Below are 19,161 nucleotides of genomic sequence, written 5' to 3' on the forward strand. Positions count from 1 at the left end.
CTCTATATTCCCCAGGAATGTAGAAATTTGAAATATAAGTAAATTACTTTTTAGTTGTGTGTGCAGGCTTAAAATGGCTAAGGATTTGAAGTTATAAACCTTTTAGACAGAGACACTGATTACCCTCTCATGAAGTAGCTTATTTACAGAATAATAAACCTTAAAATAATTTTAAAAGGACGTTTTCCGTGTAGAACCATGATACCATTATCACATAAAACAAAATTAGCAATTTCTTGATATCATCTACTACTCAGTCTATAGTCAGATTTCCTGTTGGTTTTAAAAAATGTAATTAGTAATTAAAGGTTTTTTTTTTAAGTTTTTAAGATACCTCATAACAGGAGTTGGGAAACTACAACCCCTGTGCCAAATCCAGTCTCTGACTGTTTTTGTAAATGAAGCTCTATTGGAACATAGCCACTCCCATTCATTTGCATATCAGCCCCCTGGCTGCTTTTGCTCTAGAACAATAGGGCTGAATACTTACAGTAAAGACCTTATGACTCAAAAAGCCTAAAATATTTACTATGTGGCCCTTTACAGAAAGCATTTGCAGACTTTGCCCTATGAGAATATAAAATGTTCCTGAGGGAAGTTATGCTTCACATCTTCATCACTTAAATTGTTTTGGTTAGCAGTTCATTTTTTAGCACATATCAGTAAAGTGGGACCCAGGTAGGCAGCTAAGGGGTAAGACCCAGGAGGAACAAGGGAGCTTCTGATGAAGGGTGAGGCCCTGTACCAGGGATTAGGTTTGACTTGTTGTCCAGATGTCCCTGACCTTCAATTTTCACCAAGTTTTTGGACAACTCCAGAGATGATAGTTTTTCTACTTGTTTCGGGGAGGGGTGGGTGGAATGGGTGCTCCTCCTTGACCCAGAGATGCTGTGAATCTCGTAGGGAAGAGGTGCAGGGCCTCCTATAAATATGCCTCATGTTGATGGAGAGGAGTTCTCGTGGGCATCTGAGGGAGGTGGACCAGAGCAACCGTGCCTCCCACCGCTCATGGCCAGCTCTTCCACCCCCTCAGGTTTGAGACCCTGGAGCCTGAAATGAACGCCCTAGCAGCACGAATTACTGCCGTGAATGACATTGCAGAGCAGTTGCTGAAGGCCAACCCCCCGGGGAAGGACAGCATTGTCAACACCCAGAAGCAGCTCAACCACAGGTGGGGTGGGGATGGCAGGACTAGGGAAGTGAGAAAGGATTCAGCAGACACGTGGCAGCTGGAAGAGAGTCCTGTAGGGCATGAAACAGAGGCTATAAATGAAGAGGGAAAGCCATCTGGAATATGAGGGATGGGGGTGATGAAAGAGATGGAAAGGGGTAAAGTTCACCTGAAGAGGCTGGTGACTGGGCAAGGAGCAGGCAAGAAGGAATCAGGGCAGGATGAGTGGGGAGCAGCCTCTCTATAAACAGCAGAAGCAGGTGGGAGAATATACCAAGGGAGAGCGAAGCGAGAAGCAGCTTCCAAATACACCCAGACAGGGCAGGGAGGCCGAGCAGCTCCAGACACTCCCTCTGCTTGCAGGTGGCAGCAGTTTCGGTCCCTGGCGGATGGCAAGAAGGCAGCTCTGACGTCAGCCCTGAGCATCCAGAACTACCACCTAGAGTGCACAGAGACCCAGGCCTGGATGAGAGAAAAGACCAAGGTCATCGAGTCCACCCAGGGCCTGGGCAATGACCTGGCTGGGGTGCTGGCGCTGCAGCGTAAGCTGGCTGGCACCGAGCGGGACCTGGAGGCCATCGCTGCCCGGGTGGGTGAGCTGACCCGGGAGGCAAATGCTCTGGCTGCTGGCCACCCCGGCCAAGCCCCTGCCATCAACGCCCGGCTGGGAGAGGTGCAAGCTGGCTGGGAGGACCTCAGGGCCACCATGCGGCGTCGAGAGGAGTCGCTGGGCGAGGCGAGGCGGCTGCAGGACTTCCTGCGCAGCTTGGATGACTTCCAGGCCTGGCTCAGTCGCACGCAGACCTCTGTGGCCTCTGAAGAAGGGCCAGCCACTCTGCCTGAGGCAGAGGCCCTCCTGGCCCAACATGCAGCCCTGCGGGGAGAGGTGGAGCGGGCCCAGAGCGAGTACAGCCGGCTGCGGGCCGTGGGTGAGGAGGTGACCCGCGACCAGGCTGATCCGCAGTGCCTCTTCCTCAGGCAGCGACTGGAAGCCCTGGGAACCGGCTGGGAGGAGCTGGGCCGCATGTGGGAGAGCCGGCAAGGCCGTCTGGCCCAGGCCCATGGCTTCCAGGGGTTCCTGCGGGATGCTCGCCAGGCCGAGGGTGTGCTCAGCAGCCAGGTAAGAGTCTGGGAGGGAAACAGGGACCAGGGGAATGCAGAGTGGTGGATGGGGAGGAAAATGGAAAATGGTAGCAGGTAGAGTAGGTGAGAAACAGGACGGGCAGGGAGAACATATTAAAAAACACATGGGAGTGAGGAAAAAAGATGTAACTGTAACTCACCAAAACTGACTTAAGAAGAAATAGAAAACCTGGCTTGTCATATAACTATTAAGGAAATGTAATCAGTAGATATAAATAAGAGAGAACAGGATTTGGAGTATTACCGGCCTCCAGCCCAGCTCCCTTCTAACTTCCCGAGACATCCGCATAAGCAGGCACCATCCCTCCATCTTCAGAGCCAGACGGTCTCCCTGCTCCTCCCTGGTTGGCCTCCCTGTCTCAGGTGGGCCCTTGTGTAGGCTCCTTCTGAGAGCCTGAGAAGTGAGCTCGGTACTTTCTCTCCCACACAGGAATATGTTTTGTCTCACACGGAGATGCCAGGAACACTCCAGGCTGCTGATGCCGCCATAAAAAAACTGGAAGACTTTATGAGCACCATGGAGGCCAACGGTGAGCGGATCCGTGGGCTCCTGGAAGCCGCGCGCCAGCTGGTGTCCGAAGGCAACATCCATGCTGAGAAGATCCAGGAGAAGGCAGACTCCATTGAGAGGAGGTATGATGAAGCCAGTGGGCACTTGAGGGGCCCTGAAGGGAAACCAGCGAGAACAGGATGGCCTCACATATGGGAACATGGCACTCAGACTGACTAAGTAGAGGAGGAAGAACCAAGTGGCCGGGAGGGACTAAGCCACGGGTGGGAAGCTCTGCCTCCCCGACACTGGGACGAAATGAAGTCTCCTCGGGTAGCTGGCTGCTGGACATCAGGATTCCCGCGTGGTCTTGCAGCCCCACGGCAGGTATTGTCCCTGTAGGGGAGAACTGAAGGCTTCCAGGTCAGTTAGAGGGTCACAGCCCTTTCCCAGCAAGCTCAAGGGTTTCACAAGGGACTGTCACTACAGACACAGGAAGAATCAAGATGCAGTGCAGCAGCTTTTGGGCCGTCTTCGGGACAACCGAGAGCAGCAGCATTTCTTACAAGATTGTCAAGAGGTGACGCTCTCAGTCCCCCACATCCCCTCTGACACCCCCAAGCCATCGGTCTCCCACAGGGCCCTCTCTCTCTGAGCCGACAATCAGTCCATCTCAGTGTTGCCTGAGCACGTGAACCCCTGCATGGCTTCTCCCCACGTCCACCACCTCTCCCGGCCCACCCTGGTCTCCTTCCTGCCTCACACTCCCCTCCGTCCCTCCCTCTGAAACATTAACGTTCTCTGCCCTTCTCCATCCCTGCTCTGTGCTCGGTCCAGCTGAAACTCTGGATTGACGAGAAGATGCTGACGGCCCAGGATGTGTCCTATGATGAGGCCCGCAACCTGCACACCAAGTGGCAGAAGCACCAGGCGTTCATGGCTGAGCTGGCCGCCAACAAAGACTGGCTGGACAAGGTGGACAAGGTAAGTGATGCAACAGGAGTGGCAGGAAGAGAGCCTTTGGGACCTTCTCCTGGCGGGGTCGCAGCTGCAGTGCCGGGGAGGGTCCTGGGTCAGGATCTGGCTCTTTCAGGGTGAGAGATCATGGAGCCCTTGGTGCCAAACCTCCAAGGTGGAAAGTAATGGTCCACGGAACAAATGCCTTAGGTCTTTGGGCCAGTGACCCAGAACTTTGAGAAAGGACAAATTAGTCAGCAGCCAAACTACAGCTTTGGGTCAACATGATAACTATTCCTGGGTCCAGAGCAGGACGATGTCTTCAGCAGGGTCAGCAAACTTCTGTAAAGGGCCAGATGGTAACTGTTTTAGGCTGTGCGGGCCATGCAGTTTCTGCTGCTACTACTCAACTCTGCCAGCGTCATGCAAATGCAGCCATAGGGAATACATAAACGAATGAGTGTAGCTGGGTTCCAATAAATCTTTATTTATAAAAACAGGTGCTGGGCCAGATTTGGCCCTCTGGCCAGTTTGCCAACCTTGCTTTTGAGTCTCGCTTTCCTGGTTCTTAGACTCCCACCCAGCTCTTCCTCAAGAGCTGAGCACAGGTAGAACTTAATTTCTACTCAGCAAGTATTCCCAGACAGCATTCTGTGAGCTCAGCTCTCTGCTAGGTGTTGCAAGGTATATAAAAGACACTTTCCTTCCTTCAAGGGCAGCATGGTTGGGAAGAGGAAGAGACCAGCAGGTATGCAGCTTTTCCATTTGTTCAGCAAATACTTACTTGGTGCTACTATATGCAAAGCTTCGTGTTAGGCACTGAGTGGGGAACGAAGGTGATTCCATCATGGGCTCCACCCTGGAGGAATGCCCAGGATATGAGACATGTACACAGCTAAACTCGATCCAAATCAGAATATAACGAGTGTGGTAAGAGAGAGCCCAATAAAGCCTGGGCACTAAGGAGTGAGGAGATGTGGGCATCTGAGAAGCAGGGGCCTCCAGGCCAGTCCAGGAAGGACGAGTAGAATTGGGACAGGTGGAGGGGTTGGGGGAAGGATGTTTCTTGGTAGAGAAACTGGAAAGCAGGGGTGTGGAAGTGTGGTGCCTGTATGGGAGCAAGGGGGTAAGTCAGTCTGGCAGAAGCACAGAATGTGTGAAGAGGCCATGAAAGAAAAGGGAGGACCACATGAGGACAGTGCACTGAAGAGTGGATGGTGCTGAGAGTTTGTGAAGTCATCCAGCAGTGCTTGACTCCTGGCAGTGTGTGTAAAATGGCCAGAAGGCAGCATCTTGGTTTGTCTTCCCCTGGGAGCGGATCCTGAACGAAGCTTCCAGCACAGGCCACTTCCATGGGAGGCTATGGCGGGGACGCCAGCAGGGGCTGGGGAGATGGAGTGGAGAAGGGAAGGTAGTCAGTGAAGGATCCCCTACCATGCCAGCTACCGCGGTGGGCAACTGGCGCTCAGCCCTCAGGGGGCTCCCTGGGAGGCGCTGTGGAACATGCATCAGAGTTACCCCAGCCAACACAAGGGCGCCCAGCATTCTTCTGTCAGCTCCCTGTCTGTCACTGGTGAGGGCGGCTTCTCGGGGCAGTAACTCCCTGGCACTTCCAGCCTGCCTGGGTGCTGCCCTCCCCTCCCCAGAAGCAAAAGTCCTCAAGCAGAAAGGCTGGGAGTGGGAAACCAGGTGAGACTCACTTGCCAGAGTTCAGGTGAGGGGTGATGAGCTGAGAAACATGAAATGATGGCCGATTAGACAAGACCACGTGCAATGTGACATTAGAAACCACAAGCGCCAGGGAACGCAAAATAAGGGAAGAGCAGAGTGGCTTCTTAATTGAGATGCGGTTGGAGCTGGACCATGAAGAAGGAGTAGGGCAGAATCAGCTGCGAGGGTAGGGAAGCTAGAAAGGGTGGAAAACCTTGGAGAAGAGCCCATTAATGAGAACACCCAAGAGCTTGGTATGCCAGCCCCACACCCTGCTATTGGCCTGTGAAGTTCAATGGTGTCTCATTCTGACACTTGCCCCTCCTTGTCCCACACCCAGGAAGGGCGAGAGCTCACTGTTGAGAAGCCAGAGCTGAAAGCACTGGTATCAGAGAAGCTGGAGGACCTGCACAGGCGCTGGGACGAGCTGGAGAACACCACCCAGGCCAAAGCCCGCAGCCTCTTTGATGCCAACCGAGCTGAGCTATTTGCCCAGAGCTGCTCTGCCCTGGAGAGCTGGCTGGAGAGCCTGCAGGCTCAGCTGCACTCCGACGACTACGGCAAGGACCTCACCAGTGTCAATATTCTGCTCAAGAAGCAGCAGGTGCGCATGGTGGGGATGGTGAATGGCAGAAGAAAAGAGGGGGATGTCTGCAGCTCTTAAGATTCATGAGGCCATTCTCAGGCCTCACAGACAACATCTTTACTGGTATTTCTCAAAGCGATTCCCATGGGCCACTGGGGTCAGAATCTCTAGGAGCGTGTGTCAGTCAGAGTGAAGCTGGGAGACAGAAACCACACTCTAACTTGAACAAGGACAAACTTTAGTGAAAAGAACTATTAATTAGAAAATGTGGTTAACTCAAAGGAGTAAAGAGAACTCGAAAGCAGGGGTCAGAAAACTTTTTTTCTGTAAAGGGGCAAATAGTGAGTATTTTGAGTTTTGTGGGTCATATATGGTCTCTGTCACAACTATTCAACTCTGTCCTTCAGGGTAAAAGCAGTTGTACGTAATGCATAAAAGAATGATGTGGCTGTGTGCCAATAAAACTTTATTTACAAAAACAGGCAGAGGACTGGGTTTGCTGATCCCTGCTCTAAAGAACACAGGAACAGCAAATGTAGGGAGCAGCTCCTACCCCTAGGGCTGAGGAGGGGGACCCCAGGAAGGAACAGGGTCCCCTCCTCCCATCCCAAGGCTGAGGCTCAGGCCTCATTGGAATTTCTTCACAGGATGGTGTAGAAATTTGCTGGGGTATTACGGGTCGAAGCAGGTCTGAAGCTAGCTGGCCAGCAGGAAGTTGCCACTGGGATGCCAGCAAAACTTGCTGGAGGGTGAGAGACACTGGGTCTCGTGCACACCATGGGCAATTGTGCTATGGGAGCAAGAAGAAAACACACTGGAACCATAAATAGAAGCCCCTCCTGTGCATTGTGGTGTCCCTCCAGCGCCCTCTACTGACAAGGCTTAGCACTGCTGCAGCTGGTGAAGGAAAAACGTTTACAGGGTCCAGTTTCACCCACTCAAAATGGGCAAAGATGGACTTGGAACTGCATTGGATTTGGGACTGAGAGACAATAAATTGATAACTGGCACAGTTGTCACACACCTCCTGGATTCTTATGTATATTAACATTAATATACGTAACTTGATGTATATTAACGAGATCTGCTGATCTAGGCCGTGAAAAGATCCTCTCCCTGGGGTGAGCCCCAGGGATAAGAATTCACGACTGGCTTGATATAGACCAGTGTCTCCTCTGAGTTTGAAGGTGGAAGCTCGGTGACAACATCTCCTTCTTCTGGTTGGCAGATGCTGGAAAGGGAGATGGCGGTGCGAGAGAAGGAGGTAGAGGCAATCCAGGCGCAGGCAAAAGCACTGGCCCAGGAAGACCAGGGTGCAGGGGAGGTGGAGAGGACCTCCAGGGCTGTGGAGGAGAAGTTCAGGGCTCTGTGCCAGCCCATGAAGGAGCGCTGCCGGCGCCTGCAAGACTCTCGCGAGCAGCACCAGTTCCACCGGGATGTGGAGGATGAGATCGTGAGTCCCTAGGATCTGGGATGGGGTAGAGTCTTCATCAGGACAGACTGCTCCCTGCCATTGGCTCTCCAGTCTCCTTCCTGGACGCTGGGGAGATGCCAGCAGTGCTGTTTTCTCTTCCCTTTGGCATTGAACATCAACCCTCTAGGGACACCCATGGATGCCCTAGGTCCCTCTACCCCAGAACTGGAGATGACCATTCCCAACACACATCCACCAGGAGCCCCAGAAAACCTTCCCCCAGGTATCCCCACTATACGACCCCAGCTCTTACTTTGCCCTCTGGCCCTCATCTGACCCCCTCTTTCTCATCTAGTTGTGGGTGACGGAGCGGCTCCCCATGGCTAGCTCCATGGAACACGGCAAGGACCTGCCCAGTGTCCAGCTCCTCATGAAGAAAAACCAGGTGAGGCAGAGGCTAAAGGCAAAAGAAAAGGTCCTAAGAGCCTCCCCAGACTTGAAAGTTTGTTCTCTTAGGACCTCGGGTTTCTCTGGCTCCCCCATGATGCTGTGTGTAACCCTGGGTTTTAGTGGTTCACCTTCCCTCACCTCCGGAGGGTGGGTTTCTTTGATAGGAGATCACGTGGGTGGAAAGGGCGACCTCATCACATCCTTGGGCCAGAAAGGAAGGGAAGTGAAGAGACTCAGAAAGGACAAGGAGCAGGAGTAGGGGGTATGGCTTGCTGTCGAGTAGGTGTGTGTGTCGCAGGGGGATGGAGTGTGCGGAGGTCCCTTAGCAAGCTCTCAGCATTTCTTCTTCTGCTGCCCTGGACAGACCCTGCAGAAGGAGATACAGGGCCATGAGCCGCGGATCGCAGACCTGAAGGAGCGGCAGCGTGCTCTGGGGGCAGCGGCAGCAGGCCCGGAGTTGGCTGAGCTACAGGAGATGTGGAGGCGCCTGGGCCACGAGCTGGAGCTTCGCGGGAAGCGACTGGAGGAGGCCCTGTGGGCCCAGCAATTCTACCGTGACGCCGCGGAGGCAGAGGCCTGGATGGGCGAGCAGGAATTGCACATGATGGGCCAGGAGAAAGCCAAGGTGAGAACCGGGGCAGAGCTCTGGCTGCTTCTTTCCTCCCCCGACCCCTGCTCCCTGATGCCACTGTCCCTCCCCCAGGATGAGCTGAGTGCTCAGGCAGAGGTGAAGAAGCATCAGGTATTGGAACAAGCCCTGGCTGACTATGCCCAGACCATCCACCAGCTGGCAGCCAGCAGCCAAGACATGATTGACCATGAGCACCCAGAGAGGTGAGCACAGCCGGGGGCCAGTCCCTGGGGGAGGGGAGCCAGTTCCAGGAAGGCTCAGAAATTGCAGAGCCTTTTGTACTACGTGTGTACAGAACCATCTAGAAAGCTGGAGAAGCAGGGACTTGACGAGTAGCTGAGGGACTGAGAGGAACAGGACTCTGTGGAATATGCCAGGGGTCAGAGCAACATATCCTGCATTCTAAGGTGCCTCCCCCACCCCCGCAGCACGCGAATAACCATCCGTCAAGCTCAGGTGGACAAGCTGTACGCCAGCCTGAAGGAGCTGGCTGGAGAGCGGCGGGAGCGCCTGCAGGAGCACCTCCGGCTGTGCCAGCTCCGCCGCGAGCTGGATGACCTGGAGCAGTGGATCCAGGAGCGCGAGGTGGTGGCAGCCTCGCATGAGCTGGGCCAGGACTACGAGCACGTGACTGTGAGTGCGTGTGGGACGCCAGCTGCAGATCAGTCTGGGCAGAGTAGGGGACCCACCAGGAGACTGGCGCCTCCTCCTGGGCAGAGTGTCAAGGGGCAGGGGCCCAGACCAGGTTGTACAGATGCTGTCCTCTGGGTTTTGAGGTATTTAATTTGAAGAATTGGGCAGAAAAGAGGACCTGGGGCTGCGCATAGTCGTGGGCAGAAAGGAAATGACCAACAGAACTCACCAGGGCGGGGTGGGAGGACCGTGAGATTCTGTCCACAGTTTGGGGGTTTGGACCCTCACTGGTCCAGAAATATGGACCATAGTTAGGATATCCTGGTAAGAAAACCGAAGGTTCCAATCACCCCAGTACCTTTACTGGGGGCTGGCAGCTGGGAGCGTCAGTCAAATCCGAGGTCATTGAGAATCAGCTGCTTCTGCTCATTAGCTCAGCCCTGATGAAGAAACCTGTTTTGGCTCACATGGCCCTGGGGGAGAGAGATGGGTTCTCAGTCTGGGGTGGGAGGACTTGCCCCATGAGGCAGGGACCACATCCACCAATGTCACAGCGTTATCTGTGCAAATGCTTCATTCACCAGATGCTCCGGGACAAATTCCGAGAGTTCTCCCGGGACACAAGCACTATCGGTCAGGAGCGCGTGGACAGCGCCAACGCATTGGCCAACGGGCTCATTGCTGGGGGCCACGCCGCCCGGGCCACCGTGGCTGAGTGGAAGGACAGTCTCAACGAGGCCTGGGCTGACCTGCTCGAGCTGCTGGACACGCGGGGTCAGGTGCTGGCAGCTGCACACGAGCTGCAGCGCTTCCTGCACGGGGCACGCCAAACGCTGGCACGGGTGCAGCACAAGCAGCAGCAGCTTCCTGACGGGACCGGCCGGGACCTCAATGCCGCCGAGGCCCTGCAGCGCCGACACTGTGCCTTTGAGCACGACATCCAGGCCCTCAGTGCCCAGGTCTGACCCAAGCATGGGACGGGGGTGCCTCAAGGGGTTCAGAGGAGACCCCGTGGGGCATGTGGGAATGCTGGAGGGATGGCATCCTCAGCAGGGCCACTTAGGGATGAGGTTACAATGATCCCAGGAAACCACCTCTGGCCAGGGGACATCTAGCCACTGCATCCACATCTTTAGTGACAAAGCTCTTTGAGGACCTGTGACATTTTTAGATGGTCCCGATGGCTAGAGGATTCTTAATGTCATACTAAAATCCATCTGTTGGTTCCACTTGGTCGCTAGACCCACCTAAAATAAGCATAGACCCTTCCTCCAACTGTTTAAACCCAGTCAGCCCCTACCCATGTCCTTTCTTCAGCTGAAAATCACATTCTAGCAATCTTTGAGGTCCCCCACGTGCTGGACCAGCCTCTGAAAGCTCAACTGGCTAGCGGCCCTTTTAAAGGGCTGACCACCCCCCCTAATACTCAGGCTAAGACCAGCCCCCTACCCTTGTGAGACCCAACCATGCAGAGTGACAGGGCTTACTCTGGGCACTGGCCCTCATCTTTCCCAGTCCCCCACCCTCTGCTGCACCTCCTGCTTCTCTGGCTGGTAAAATGGGCAGGAGGTGGAGAGCAGAGGCCAGGACCAAGAGAGGTTGCAGCTCCTCAGAGGCTCCCAGCTCTGCCTGACTTTGACCTGGGGCCCTGTAGGTCCAGCAGGTGCAGGATGACGGCCACCGACTCCAGAAGGCTTACGCCGGAGACAAGGCCGAGGAGATCGGCCGGCACATGCAGGCTGTGGCCGAGGCCTGGGTGCAGCTGCAGGGAAGCTCTGCTGCCCGCCGCCAGCTGCTGCTGGACACCACGGACAAGTTCCGCTTCTTCAAGGCTGTCCGGGAGCTGATGCTGTGGATGGACGGGGTGAACCTGCAGATGGACGCCCAGGAGCGGCCCCGGTGAGGCCCAGAGTGCCTTGCGGCCTCCAGGGGTTGTGGGGTGCTGGCTGGGAGAGGGTAGTGGGCAGCGGATGATACGGTCTCTGTACCCCCAGGGACGTGTCCTCTGCAGACCTGGTCATCAAGAACCACCAGGGCATCAAGGCAGAGATAGAGGCCAGGGCTGACTGCTTCTCCTCTTGCATCGACATGGGGCAGGGGCTGCTCGCCAGGAGCCACTACGCGGCCGAGGAGGTGGGCAAAGCCTGGGCGTAGCGGGTCATCCTCACAGCGGGAGGCCTTAATGCTCATCTTGCCAAAGGTCTTTCTCTTTCTCTCATTCTTTCTTTGCAGAAACCTTTCACTTTCTTTCCTCTCAGTGTTATTTAAAGATTTCCCCATTTTATGTTTCCCCCAGAACAGTCCATCTTTTGAAATAAGAAATCATTAGTTCCCCCATGTGAGACCCCAGGGTCCCCGGAAAGGCCCCACTGGGTGCTAACTCATGTCTCTGCCCCCAGATCTCGGAGAAGCTGTCTCAGCTTCAGGCTCGGCGCCAGGAGACAGCTGACAAGTGGCAGGAAAAGATGGACTGGCTCCAGCTTGGTGAGCACCATGGGGCCGGAAGCTACTGAGGGCTCCAGGCACTGGGAGGAGGGCCTGGGGTCTTGTACCCTGTAGGAATCCTGGGCCTGGAATTCAAGGCACCTTCCCTTGGCATTGCCTGGCTCTGGCCTAAGGCCCTGATCTGGGGCAGTGGCGTTCTCTGTGTCCCTGTCCTTGAAGCTGCTGTGGCTAAAGTACCCTGCTGTTGCCCATTCTGATTTGCCGTCTCCCCTCAGTTTTGGAGGTGCTGGTGTTTGGGAGAGATGCAGGTATGGCGGAGGCCTGGCTGTGCAGCCAAGAGCCGCTGGTACGAAGCGCTGAGCTGGGCTGCACGGTGGATGAAGTTGAGAGCCTCATCAAGCGGCACGAGGCCTTCCAGAAGTCAGCCGTGGCATGGGAAGAGCGCTTCAGTGCCCTGGAGAAGCTTACCGCGGTGAGGGCCACAGGGGCCCAGGAAGCCTGGCCCCATCCCACTGCCCCAGGCCCTGTGCGCTGTCCTGCCTGAAGAAGACATTTCTTCCTTTCCCATTGCCCAAGAATCTCCCAGATGTGAGCCAAACATGCTCCACTGTCACCTCAGCTTTAGGTTGCCCTGGGTGGCACTAAGAGACACCATCTCTCCCACTGCTTCTAACCCTCACCTTCTTCTGGAATTATATTCTCCATCCTTCCTGTTTCATCAGGCAGGAGACAGTTCAGCTGTACCCAGCGCCCTGGTCCTCTTAAATGAGAACTTCTGTGCTCTGACCTCAGAATATTTTGACAGCTGGAGGAGCAGGAGCAAGAGCGGAAAAGAAAGAAGGAGGAAGAGGAACGGAGGAAACAGCCCCCTGCTCCAGAGCCCACAGCCAGGCTGCCTGCAGGGGACCTGGCCGACAGCCAGACGGCTCCTGATGCTACTTGGGACGGGTGAGAGCTGAGACACTTGGGGCAGACGGATGAGGCTGAGCCTGAACAACCCAAAGACTTATCATTCTCTATCGCCCTCTGCCATTCCAGAGCCCACCCCCGGCTACCAGCATCCTCTCAGCCAGCCAGTGTTAACGGAGTCTGCACAGATGCCGAATCCCCGCAGGTGACTGCCGCCACCCCCAGCACCCCAGCAGAACCTTAGCCCCACCCCCTGCACATCTTCTTACAGCCTCTTGTCCTTGTAGCCCCTGATGGAACAACAGAGACTTGAGCAGGGCAGCTTCCCAGAAGGGCCTGTGAGTTTCTCCAGGAAGTGTGGGTGTTGATAAGGGATGGAAGGGGATGTGAGCTGGAGGCCAGGGATACTGGGTTTAGGAGAGGGCAGAGACTCAAAGGAAATATGGGGTGAGAAGACAGGCTCTTGGGCTTTAAGCTCCACCCCATTCAGGTTAGGTATCTCCCATCTTATCTTTCGACACAGACACCATTGTCTTCACAGGGATCTGGTGCTGGGGACGAGGCCAACGGGCCACGGGGAGAGAAGCAAACCCGGACACGGGGCCCTACCCCTCCTATAATGCCCCAGAGCAGGTCATCCGAGTCAGCCCGGGTTGCCACCTTGCCCACTCGAGGCCCGGAGCTCTCTGCCCAGGAACAGATGGAAGGGATGCTGTGCCGCAAACAGGAGATGGAGGCCTTTGGCAAGAAGGCTGCCAACAGGTACTGGGTCTGGCCACACAGTGCCTGTGGCCGCTCCAGTCTGCCTTATGAAGAGGCTCACCCAAACCTCTTCCTGGATAGATGGGGGACGGGTAGGAGCAGGGTGGGGCCTGTGGTGAGGGCTGGGAGGCTACAAAGATGACCGGCCTAGAGACAGGAGGGGCACTGGGCGTCCCAGGACAACTAAGCTGTTCCCAGGGTTACTGGCCCCTCAGAGGCCAGTCAGTCACCTATGTCGCCTGCACCATGTCCCTCCCAGGTCGTGGCAGAATGTGTACTGTGTCCTGCGGCGTGGGAGCCTTGGCTTTTACAAGGATGCGAAGGCAGCCAGCACGGGGGTGCCGTACCATGGAGAAGTGCCTGTCAGCCTGGCCAGGGCCCAGGGCAGCGTTGCCTTTGATTATCGAAAGCGCAAGCATGTCTTCAAGCTGGGGTATGGATGGAAGGTGCCCTCAGGATGGGAGGGGAAGTCATGGTGCTACGAGGCACAGGGGAGCCACAAGCTTGGTCTGAGTGGACTGGAGTGACAGGGCCAGGCAGCTGGGGACAGAGATGAAGGTGAGGGAGTGGTGGGGGACCTGGAGGTAGTCTACCCTAAGGGGAGCAGGAGCACCGCAACGCAAGCCTGTCAAGCTGAAAAATTATCCTGCGTGGGAAATCTTTAGGCAGGGGGGCTGGCACTCCCCTGTCTCCAGGGACCTCTGGGGCCTGCCTCTGCCTACCAGCAAGTAGCCAGAGCAGGAGGCAGGGCCTGGGATGGAAATGAGCTCAGCCTGGTCCCCAGCAGCCAATCGGGAAGGGTTTGCTTGTGCAGAGTCCTGGGAATCTGAAGAATGTGCAGCCCATGTCTGATCTGGCTCCCAGGCCGGGGCATGTTCTCCAGCCTGGTGATAACTGAGCTCTCACCAGCCTGATCTGGCCAGAGTCTCAGCTCTGCCCTGAGTTTTCTCTCTCTCTTAACAGCTTACAGGATGGAAAAGAATATTTATTCCAGGCCAAGGATGAGGTGAGCTGTCCCTTCTCTCTGTGTAGTCTTAGAACGTTCCAGTTGCACATTCCCCTTTCTCCCCTGGCCTCTCTCTCTTTCCTTGTCTTGAGCGTCTCATTCTTTGATATCAGACAACCCACAGTGTGCCAAGTGGATGTTTGTGAAGGCCACACCAAAACATGTTCCCTACCTTAAAGGGGATTTTTCCTCCAATGAGATGAACTAATCATCTCTGCCTCCCCTACATCGGCAAGCCAGCTGCCCTGGCACGGCTTTCTCCAAGCTGACAGGTGTCTTCCCACACCCGTGCAGGCAGAGATGAGCTCATGGCTGAGGGTGGTGAATGCAGCCATCACCACTGCGTCCTCTGCCTCTGGAGAGCCTGAAGAGCCTGCAGTGCCCAGTGCCACCCGGGGCATGACCCGGGCCATGACCATGCCCCCAGTATCACCGGCTGGGGCTGAGGGACCTGTCATACTTCGCGGCAAGGATGGCAGAGAACGAGAGCGAGAAAAGCGCTTCAGCTTCTTCAAGAAGAACAAGTAGTTGGGGGCGAGACCCAGGCCAGCTCCCTCCCTCTGTCCAGGAAACTGCCAGAGACCGTCGACAGGGACCACCCTCTTGTCAGGACAACTGCCTGCTGCTAGGGTCTGTTGCCAAGGTCAACCCATCACCAGGAACTGTCTCTGGGGACAAGTCAGTGTTCCCAAGGGCAGCCCTTCTCTTCTGCTATTTAATTCTAGACTGGTGGTGGGACCCAGGCGACCCCCAAATTCCACTCCCACCCTCTTCCCTTTTCCCCCCGGCCTTATGCCTCTATCCCCCACCACAGCGCAGACAGCGCTGCACCCTCAACATAGGCCACGTGGGGACTGGTGGCCCCTGCCTCAGGGTCATTCTCCCACTACAGCTAGGGCACACCATCCATTCCTTGCCCCTGGGGACCAGCCAGGACCCTCTCAGAGCTGAAGCAGGACCCGGGGGCAAGATTGCCAGATGACAAGCCAGGAGGCCGAAGCTCCCCCTTCCCATCCTTCCTTATCCTCTGACTCAAGTGGCCACTCCATCTCCATCGACTCTCAACAGCTTCTGGGTGTGAGTTGTTCAGGGGCAACCACAGCCTTGAGTCTGGCCAAGGAGGTGATTAAACAGCTCAGCTTCTCTTACTGCCTCTGGGTGTCTTTGCTTTCCTGACCACAAGCCTCCCTGCCTACACCCACGTTCTTCCCTGTGACTCTGGTCTCCTGTGTGTCAGGTTTCCACTCTGCCCCCAGCGTCCAAGCCCACCGAGAACCACATTATTTTGAGAGCCTCCCGACCTTGGTCTCATTTCCCCAGGATAATGACCTCTACTTTGCTGGGTTGACTAATGTCAAGCCTCTTTTCAGACCAAAGAAGTTCAGGATGATGTTAACAAGCAGTATTAATGTTAAAAGGCAGTGAATGACTACTTCCCTGGTGCACAGCTTTCTTCACTCACGATTCTCTCAACTGTTTTCAAAAATGGAAGACTGCAGAGCCTTGCCACAATCCAGTCTCGGCCACTGCTCAGCCTGACAGCGGAGAGTGGAGCACATAGGTAGTGATGACTGACCCCACCTTATGTCTCAATAGAGAAGACCCCAATCAAGGGAGATCAGACAGGGATCAGATAAATAGTAGGTTCCCAATCCACTGACTGATAGAATGACATTGCCCTGGGAAGCACAAGGTACATCCTGAGTATGTAAACAAACACACACGAGAATCTATTCTAGATTCAGAGACATAATAAAAAAAGGAGCAGGTGGCTTTCCCTCATCTCTAGCTTGGCAACTGGAGGTTTCAGGGCAGTAGTATTTGCCTTGGTGGCCTCCTACAGGAAAAGCCTTATTCTTTCATTGTTTCCCATACATACACAAACAACCATTTCTTTTGGGGGCTCAGAGAACTTTCCAAGGAAGCAGCCCCATCTTTAGCATAATCAGCCAAGAGCCCTGGCTGAGCAGACCCTGACTATCATCAGTCACAAAAAAGAAGGGGTCAGCTGTGTGCAGACCCAGGACTAGCACAGTACAGCCCCAGAATGTTTCCAAACATGAGATGTGGTGGACCAGATAGCCCACAGAATAATTATCCCTTTCCCTTAAGAAAAGCATTTTTAGTATTCCAAAGTAAACATCTGGATAATGTAACTGTAACAGTCTGTCTTGGACTAAATGAAATAATACATCAGCCCTATACAGACACTTTCTTTTGTTCTTCAGATACAACTGTAAAATCTCCACTGTATGATGGAAGAGAAAGTCGGATGCTGTGGAGTGTTCAGGGCATCTGGGTATTTGTACTCCACAGTGGCAAGCCTAGCGGTTGGGGGAGAAAGTAACATTTGGAGATGGTAGAAGGAAATGCATATAGGGGTGAGAAATCAATGGAGAAATTATCATTTTGGCTGGTAAACAGGGCAGTGAAGTAAAGCAGCCCTGCAGAATATGGTCAATCACTGTGAATGGAGACGTAATAAAAACATAGTTTGAGCACTTACATACACATGGTAGCTGAAGCTACCCTAGTGCATGAATCCTTAAGGACACAACATAGAAAAGGATAAGCATAAGGTCAGGAAGCAAGTCTTGGGAGACAGCTTCAGCTATGAGCGGAAAAGAAAGAAAGTTCCAGGAAGGATGACAGAATGGAATGGAGCATTGAGAGATATGTGGCAGGTTAGAGCACAAACATACAATAATGCAGGTACCACAAATCAGTGGGGGGAAAGGGACAGATAAAAGTGGGTCAATTATTTAGAGAAAAACTTTTACATTCTTACCTAACCCCACCTCCAAGGATGAACTCTAGATCTGTGCTGTCCAATATGGTAGCCACAAGCCACATGTGGATACTGAGCACCTGAAATGTGGCTAGTCCAAATTGAGATGTGCTGTAAGTGTAAAATGCTTTCTGGATTTTATAGACTGAAGAGGAAAAAAAATGTTTAATACCGCAATAATTTTTATGTTGATTATATGTTGAAATATTTCAGCTATATTGGATTTCAAAAATATTAAAGTTTCTTCAACTGTTTCCTTTTATTCCTGAAATGTGTTTACTAGAAAATTTTGTATATGTTGCTCACATATTTTATTTCTATTTGGATAGCACTGCTCTAAATGGACTACAGACCTAAATGTGAAAGGTAAAAACATTAACGTTAATAGAAGAAAATGTAGGAGAATATATTTGTGACTCGGGGACAAAAAAGCAAGTCTTATACAAAACTTCAAAAGCAAAAATTTTAAGACAAAAATTGATTAATTTGATTACATAAAAAATGAAGGATTCCTATTCAATGAAGGACTCCACGGACAAAGTTAAGAATTTGGTGGAATGAGAGAAGGTATTTGAAACCAATAAGGGGGTAATATCTAGAACATACAAGAAAATCCTGCAAATCAACAACAAAAAGTAGACTGTAACCTGATAAGAAACATGGGCAAAAGATACGAATAGGAAAATTACTGAAGAGTAAACCTCCAAAACTTAAGAGGAATAAGAAGAGATGCTTAAAATCATTAATAATCAGAGAGATGCAAATTAAAGCAACAATGATATACCACTCTATATCTATTAATACTGGCAAAAATTAGACAGCCAGATACTGTCAAATACTGGCAGAGACATTGAGATGCAGGGCCCCTCAGGTGCTGGAGGTGGGAGGGCAGACTGGTTTCAGAGGCAACCTGGCACTACCTGGACAAGTTAGTTCCACATAAACCCTACGACCCAGCAACCCAGCAATTCTGCCCTAGTTTATTTCCCCTCAAATTCTCACACCAATCCATTAGAGCACACATAATTAACTTAAGGATGTCAACTGCAACCTTGCTGATAACAGAAAGAGTTTGAGGCAATCTGCGTGTCCTAAACTGGGAGACTGGTAAATATGGTGGTTGCACACTGGAGTATTAGTAGTTAGTTATCACACAGAAACATAGTGTTTATGTGAAAAAAGTAAGAAACAATGAGCTATACAATACAGTTTACATAAACACTTGCATAAATTAATTTACCCAAATGTACAATGGGTGGACTTTGTTTACATCCGTATTAGAAGAAACCCAATGTAAAAAGATATACTTGAAACAATCTAGGGGAAATTTGAATATAAATATTAGATATTAGTATAGCATAGAGCTGATATTTTAATTAGAGGCAGATAGTGAAATCATTACAAGCAAAATGATATATATAAAAAGCTCCAGCCCACCCCCACCCTGACATGCACACACAAAAGTAGAGGGGCTACGTTAAATAAGATCAGCAAAATGTTGATAATTGTCAAATCTGAGTAAGGAGTCCATAGGAATTGATAATATTCACTACTTGTGCCTTTTTGAAAATGTCCACAATAAATCATTTTTTAAAACAGCAAAAGCAAAATATGCACTAAAAAGACATGTCTTGCAAGAAATAATACAAAGAAAATAATACGAAATTCATTTAATGGTTGCCTCTGAGGGAAAGGGAAGGGAGGTAAAAGGGAATAAATAAGAATGGGGAAATAGGTGAGGAGAAGGAGATGGAATGGTGTAGTCAGAGCTATGAGAAGGAACAGTATAAAAGCCCATGAGAAAAGGATGGTGAATGAATGAAAATTTTAGAATGGTGAAAACTGTTCAAAGGACATTCGTTTTGGTGACTTCAGAAAACCTGGGGAATTGGAGAGGAGGAAAGAACACAAAATATAGTGTATACCAAGGTAAGGGATAGCAGGTTCACACTCTCTATTTGCGAAGTCCTGGTACACAGGGAAAAAACCCAAATTAGAAAACAGTAATAGTGAAGATGCAAGCTATTTCAGTAATGGGCAAGGAGGTCCCTATATATGCTTTAAAA

The 19,161-nt window shown here is 52.4% G+C and overlaps 1 protein-coding gene across 7 annotated transcripts in view; it reads left to right on the top strand.

The window, feature by feature from the left end:
* SPTBN2 (spectrin beta, non-erythrocytic 2) overlaps positions 1-15,452 on the top strand; it is a 37,149-nt gene extending 21,697 nt beyond the window's left edge. For 4 of the 7 annotated variants that reach the window (XM_010998159.3, XM_064492096.1, XM_064492095.1 and 1 more), the window contains 23 exons: positions 1,034-1,171; positions 1,535-2,291; positions 2,745-2,947; positions 3,294-3,384; positions 3,642-3,788; positions 5,812-6,075; positions 7,286-7,510; positions 7,827-7,916; positions 8,286-8,546; positions 8,625-8,755; positions 8,981-9,185; positions 9,770-10,144; positions 10,840-11,084; positions 11,180-11,318; positions 11,585-11,669; positions 11,906-12,102; positions 12,436-12,578; positions 12,669-12,744; positions 12,827-12,877; positions 13,063-13,301; positions 13,561-13,734; positions 14,265-14,307; positions 14,602-15,452. In XM_010998159.3, the coding sequence (XP_010996461.3) occupies positions 1,034-1,171; positions 1,535-2,291; positions 2,745-2,947; positions 3,294-3,384; positions 3,642-3,788; positions 5,812-6,075; positions 7,286-7,510; positions 7,827-7,916; positions 8,286-8,546; positions 8,625-8,755; positions 8,981-9,185; positions 9,770-10,144; positions 10,840-11,084; positions 11,180-11,318; positions 11,585-11,669; positions 11,906-12,102; positions 12,436-12,578; positions 12,669-12,744; positions 12,827-12,877; positions 13,063-13,301; positions 13,561-13,734; positions 14,265-14,307; positions 14,602-14,835 (4,513 nt within the window). In that variant the 3' untranslated portion in view covers positions 14,836-15,452. The remainder of the gene's footprint in view (positions 1-1,033; positions 1,172-1,534; positions 2,292-2,744; positions 2,948-3,293; positions 3,385-3,641; positions 3,789-5,811; positions 6,076-7,285; positions 7,511-7,826; positions 7,917-8,285; positions 8,547-8,624; positions 8,756-8,980; positions 9,186-9,769; positions 10,145-10,839; positions 11,085-11,179; positions 11,319-11,584; positions 11,670-11,905; positions 12,103-12,435; positions 12,579-12,668; positions 12,745-12,826; positions 12,878-13,062; positions 13,302-13,560; positions 13,735-14,264; positions 14,308-14,601) is intronic. The other 3 variants (XM_031448237.2, XM_031448235.2, XM_031448236.2) reach the window with 2 other exon arrangements.
* The last annotated feature ends 3,709 nt before the right edge of the window (positions 15,453-19,161 follow it).

The sequence above is a fragment of the Camelus dromedarius genome, chromosome 12 (genome assembly GCF_036321535.1).
Source record: "Camelus dromedarius isolate mCamDro1 chromosome 12, mCamDro1.pat, whole genome shotgun sequence".
In the NCBI taxonomy this organism is placed as follows: domain Eukaryota; kingdom Metazoa; phylum Chordata; class Mammalia; order Artiodactyla; family Camelidae; genus Camelus; species Camelus dromedarius.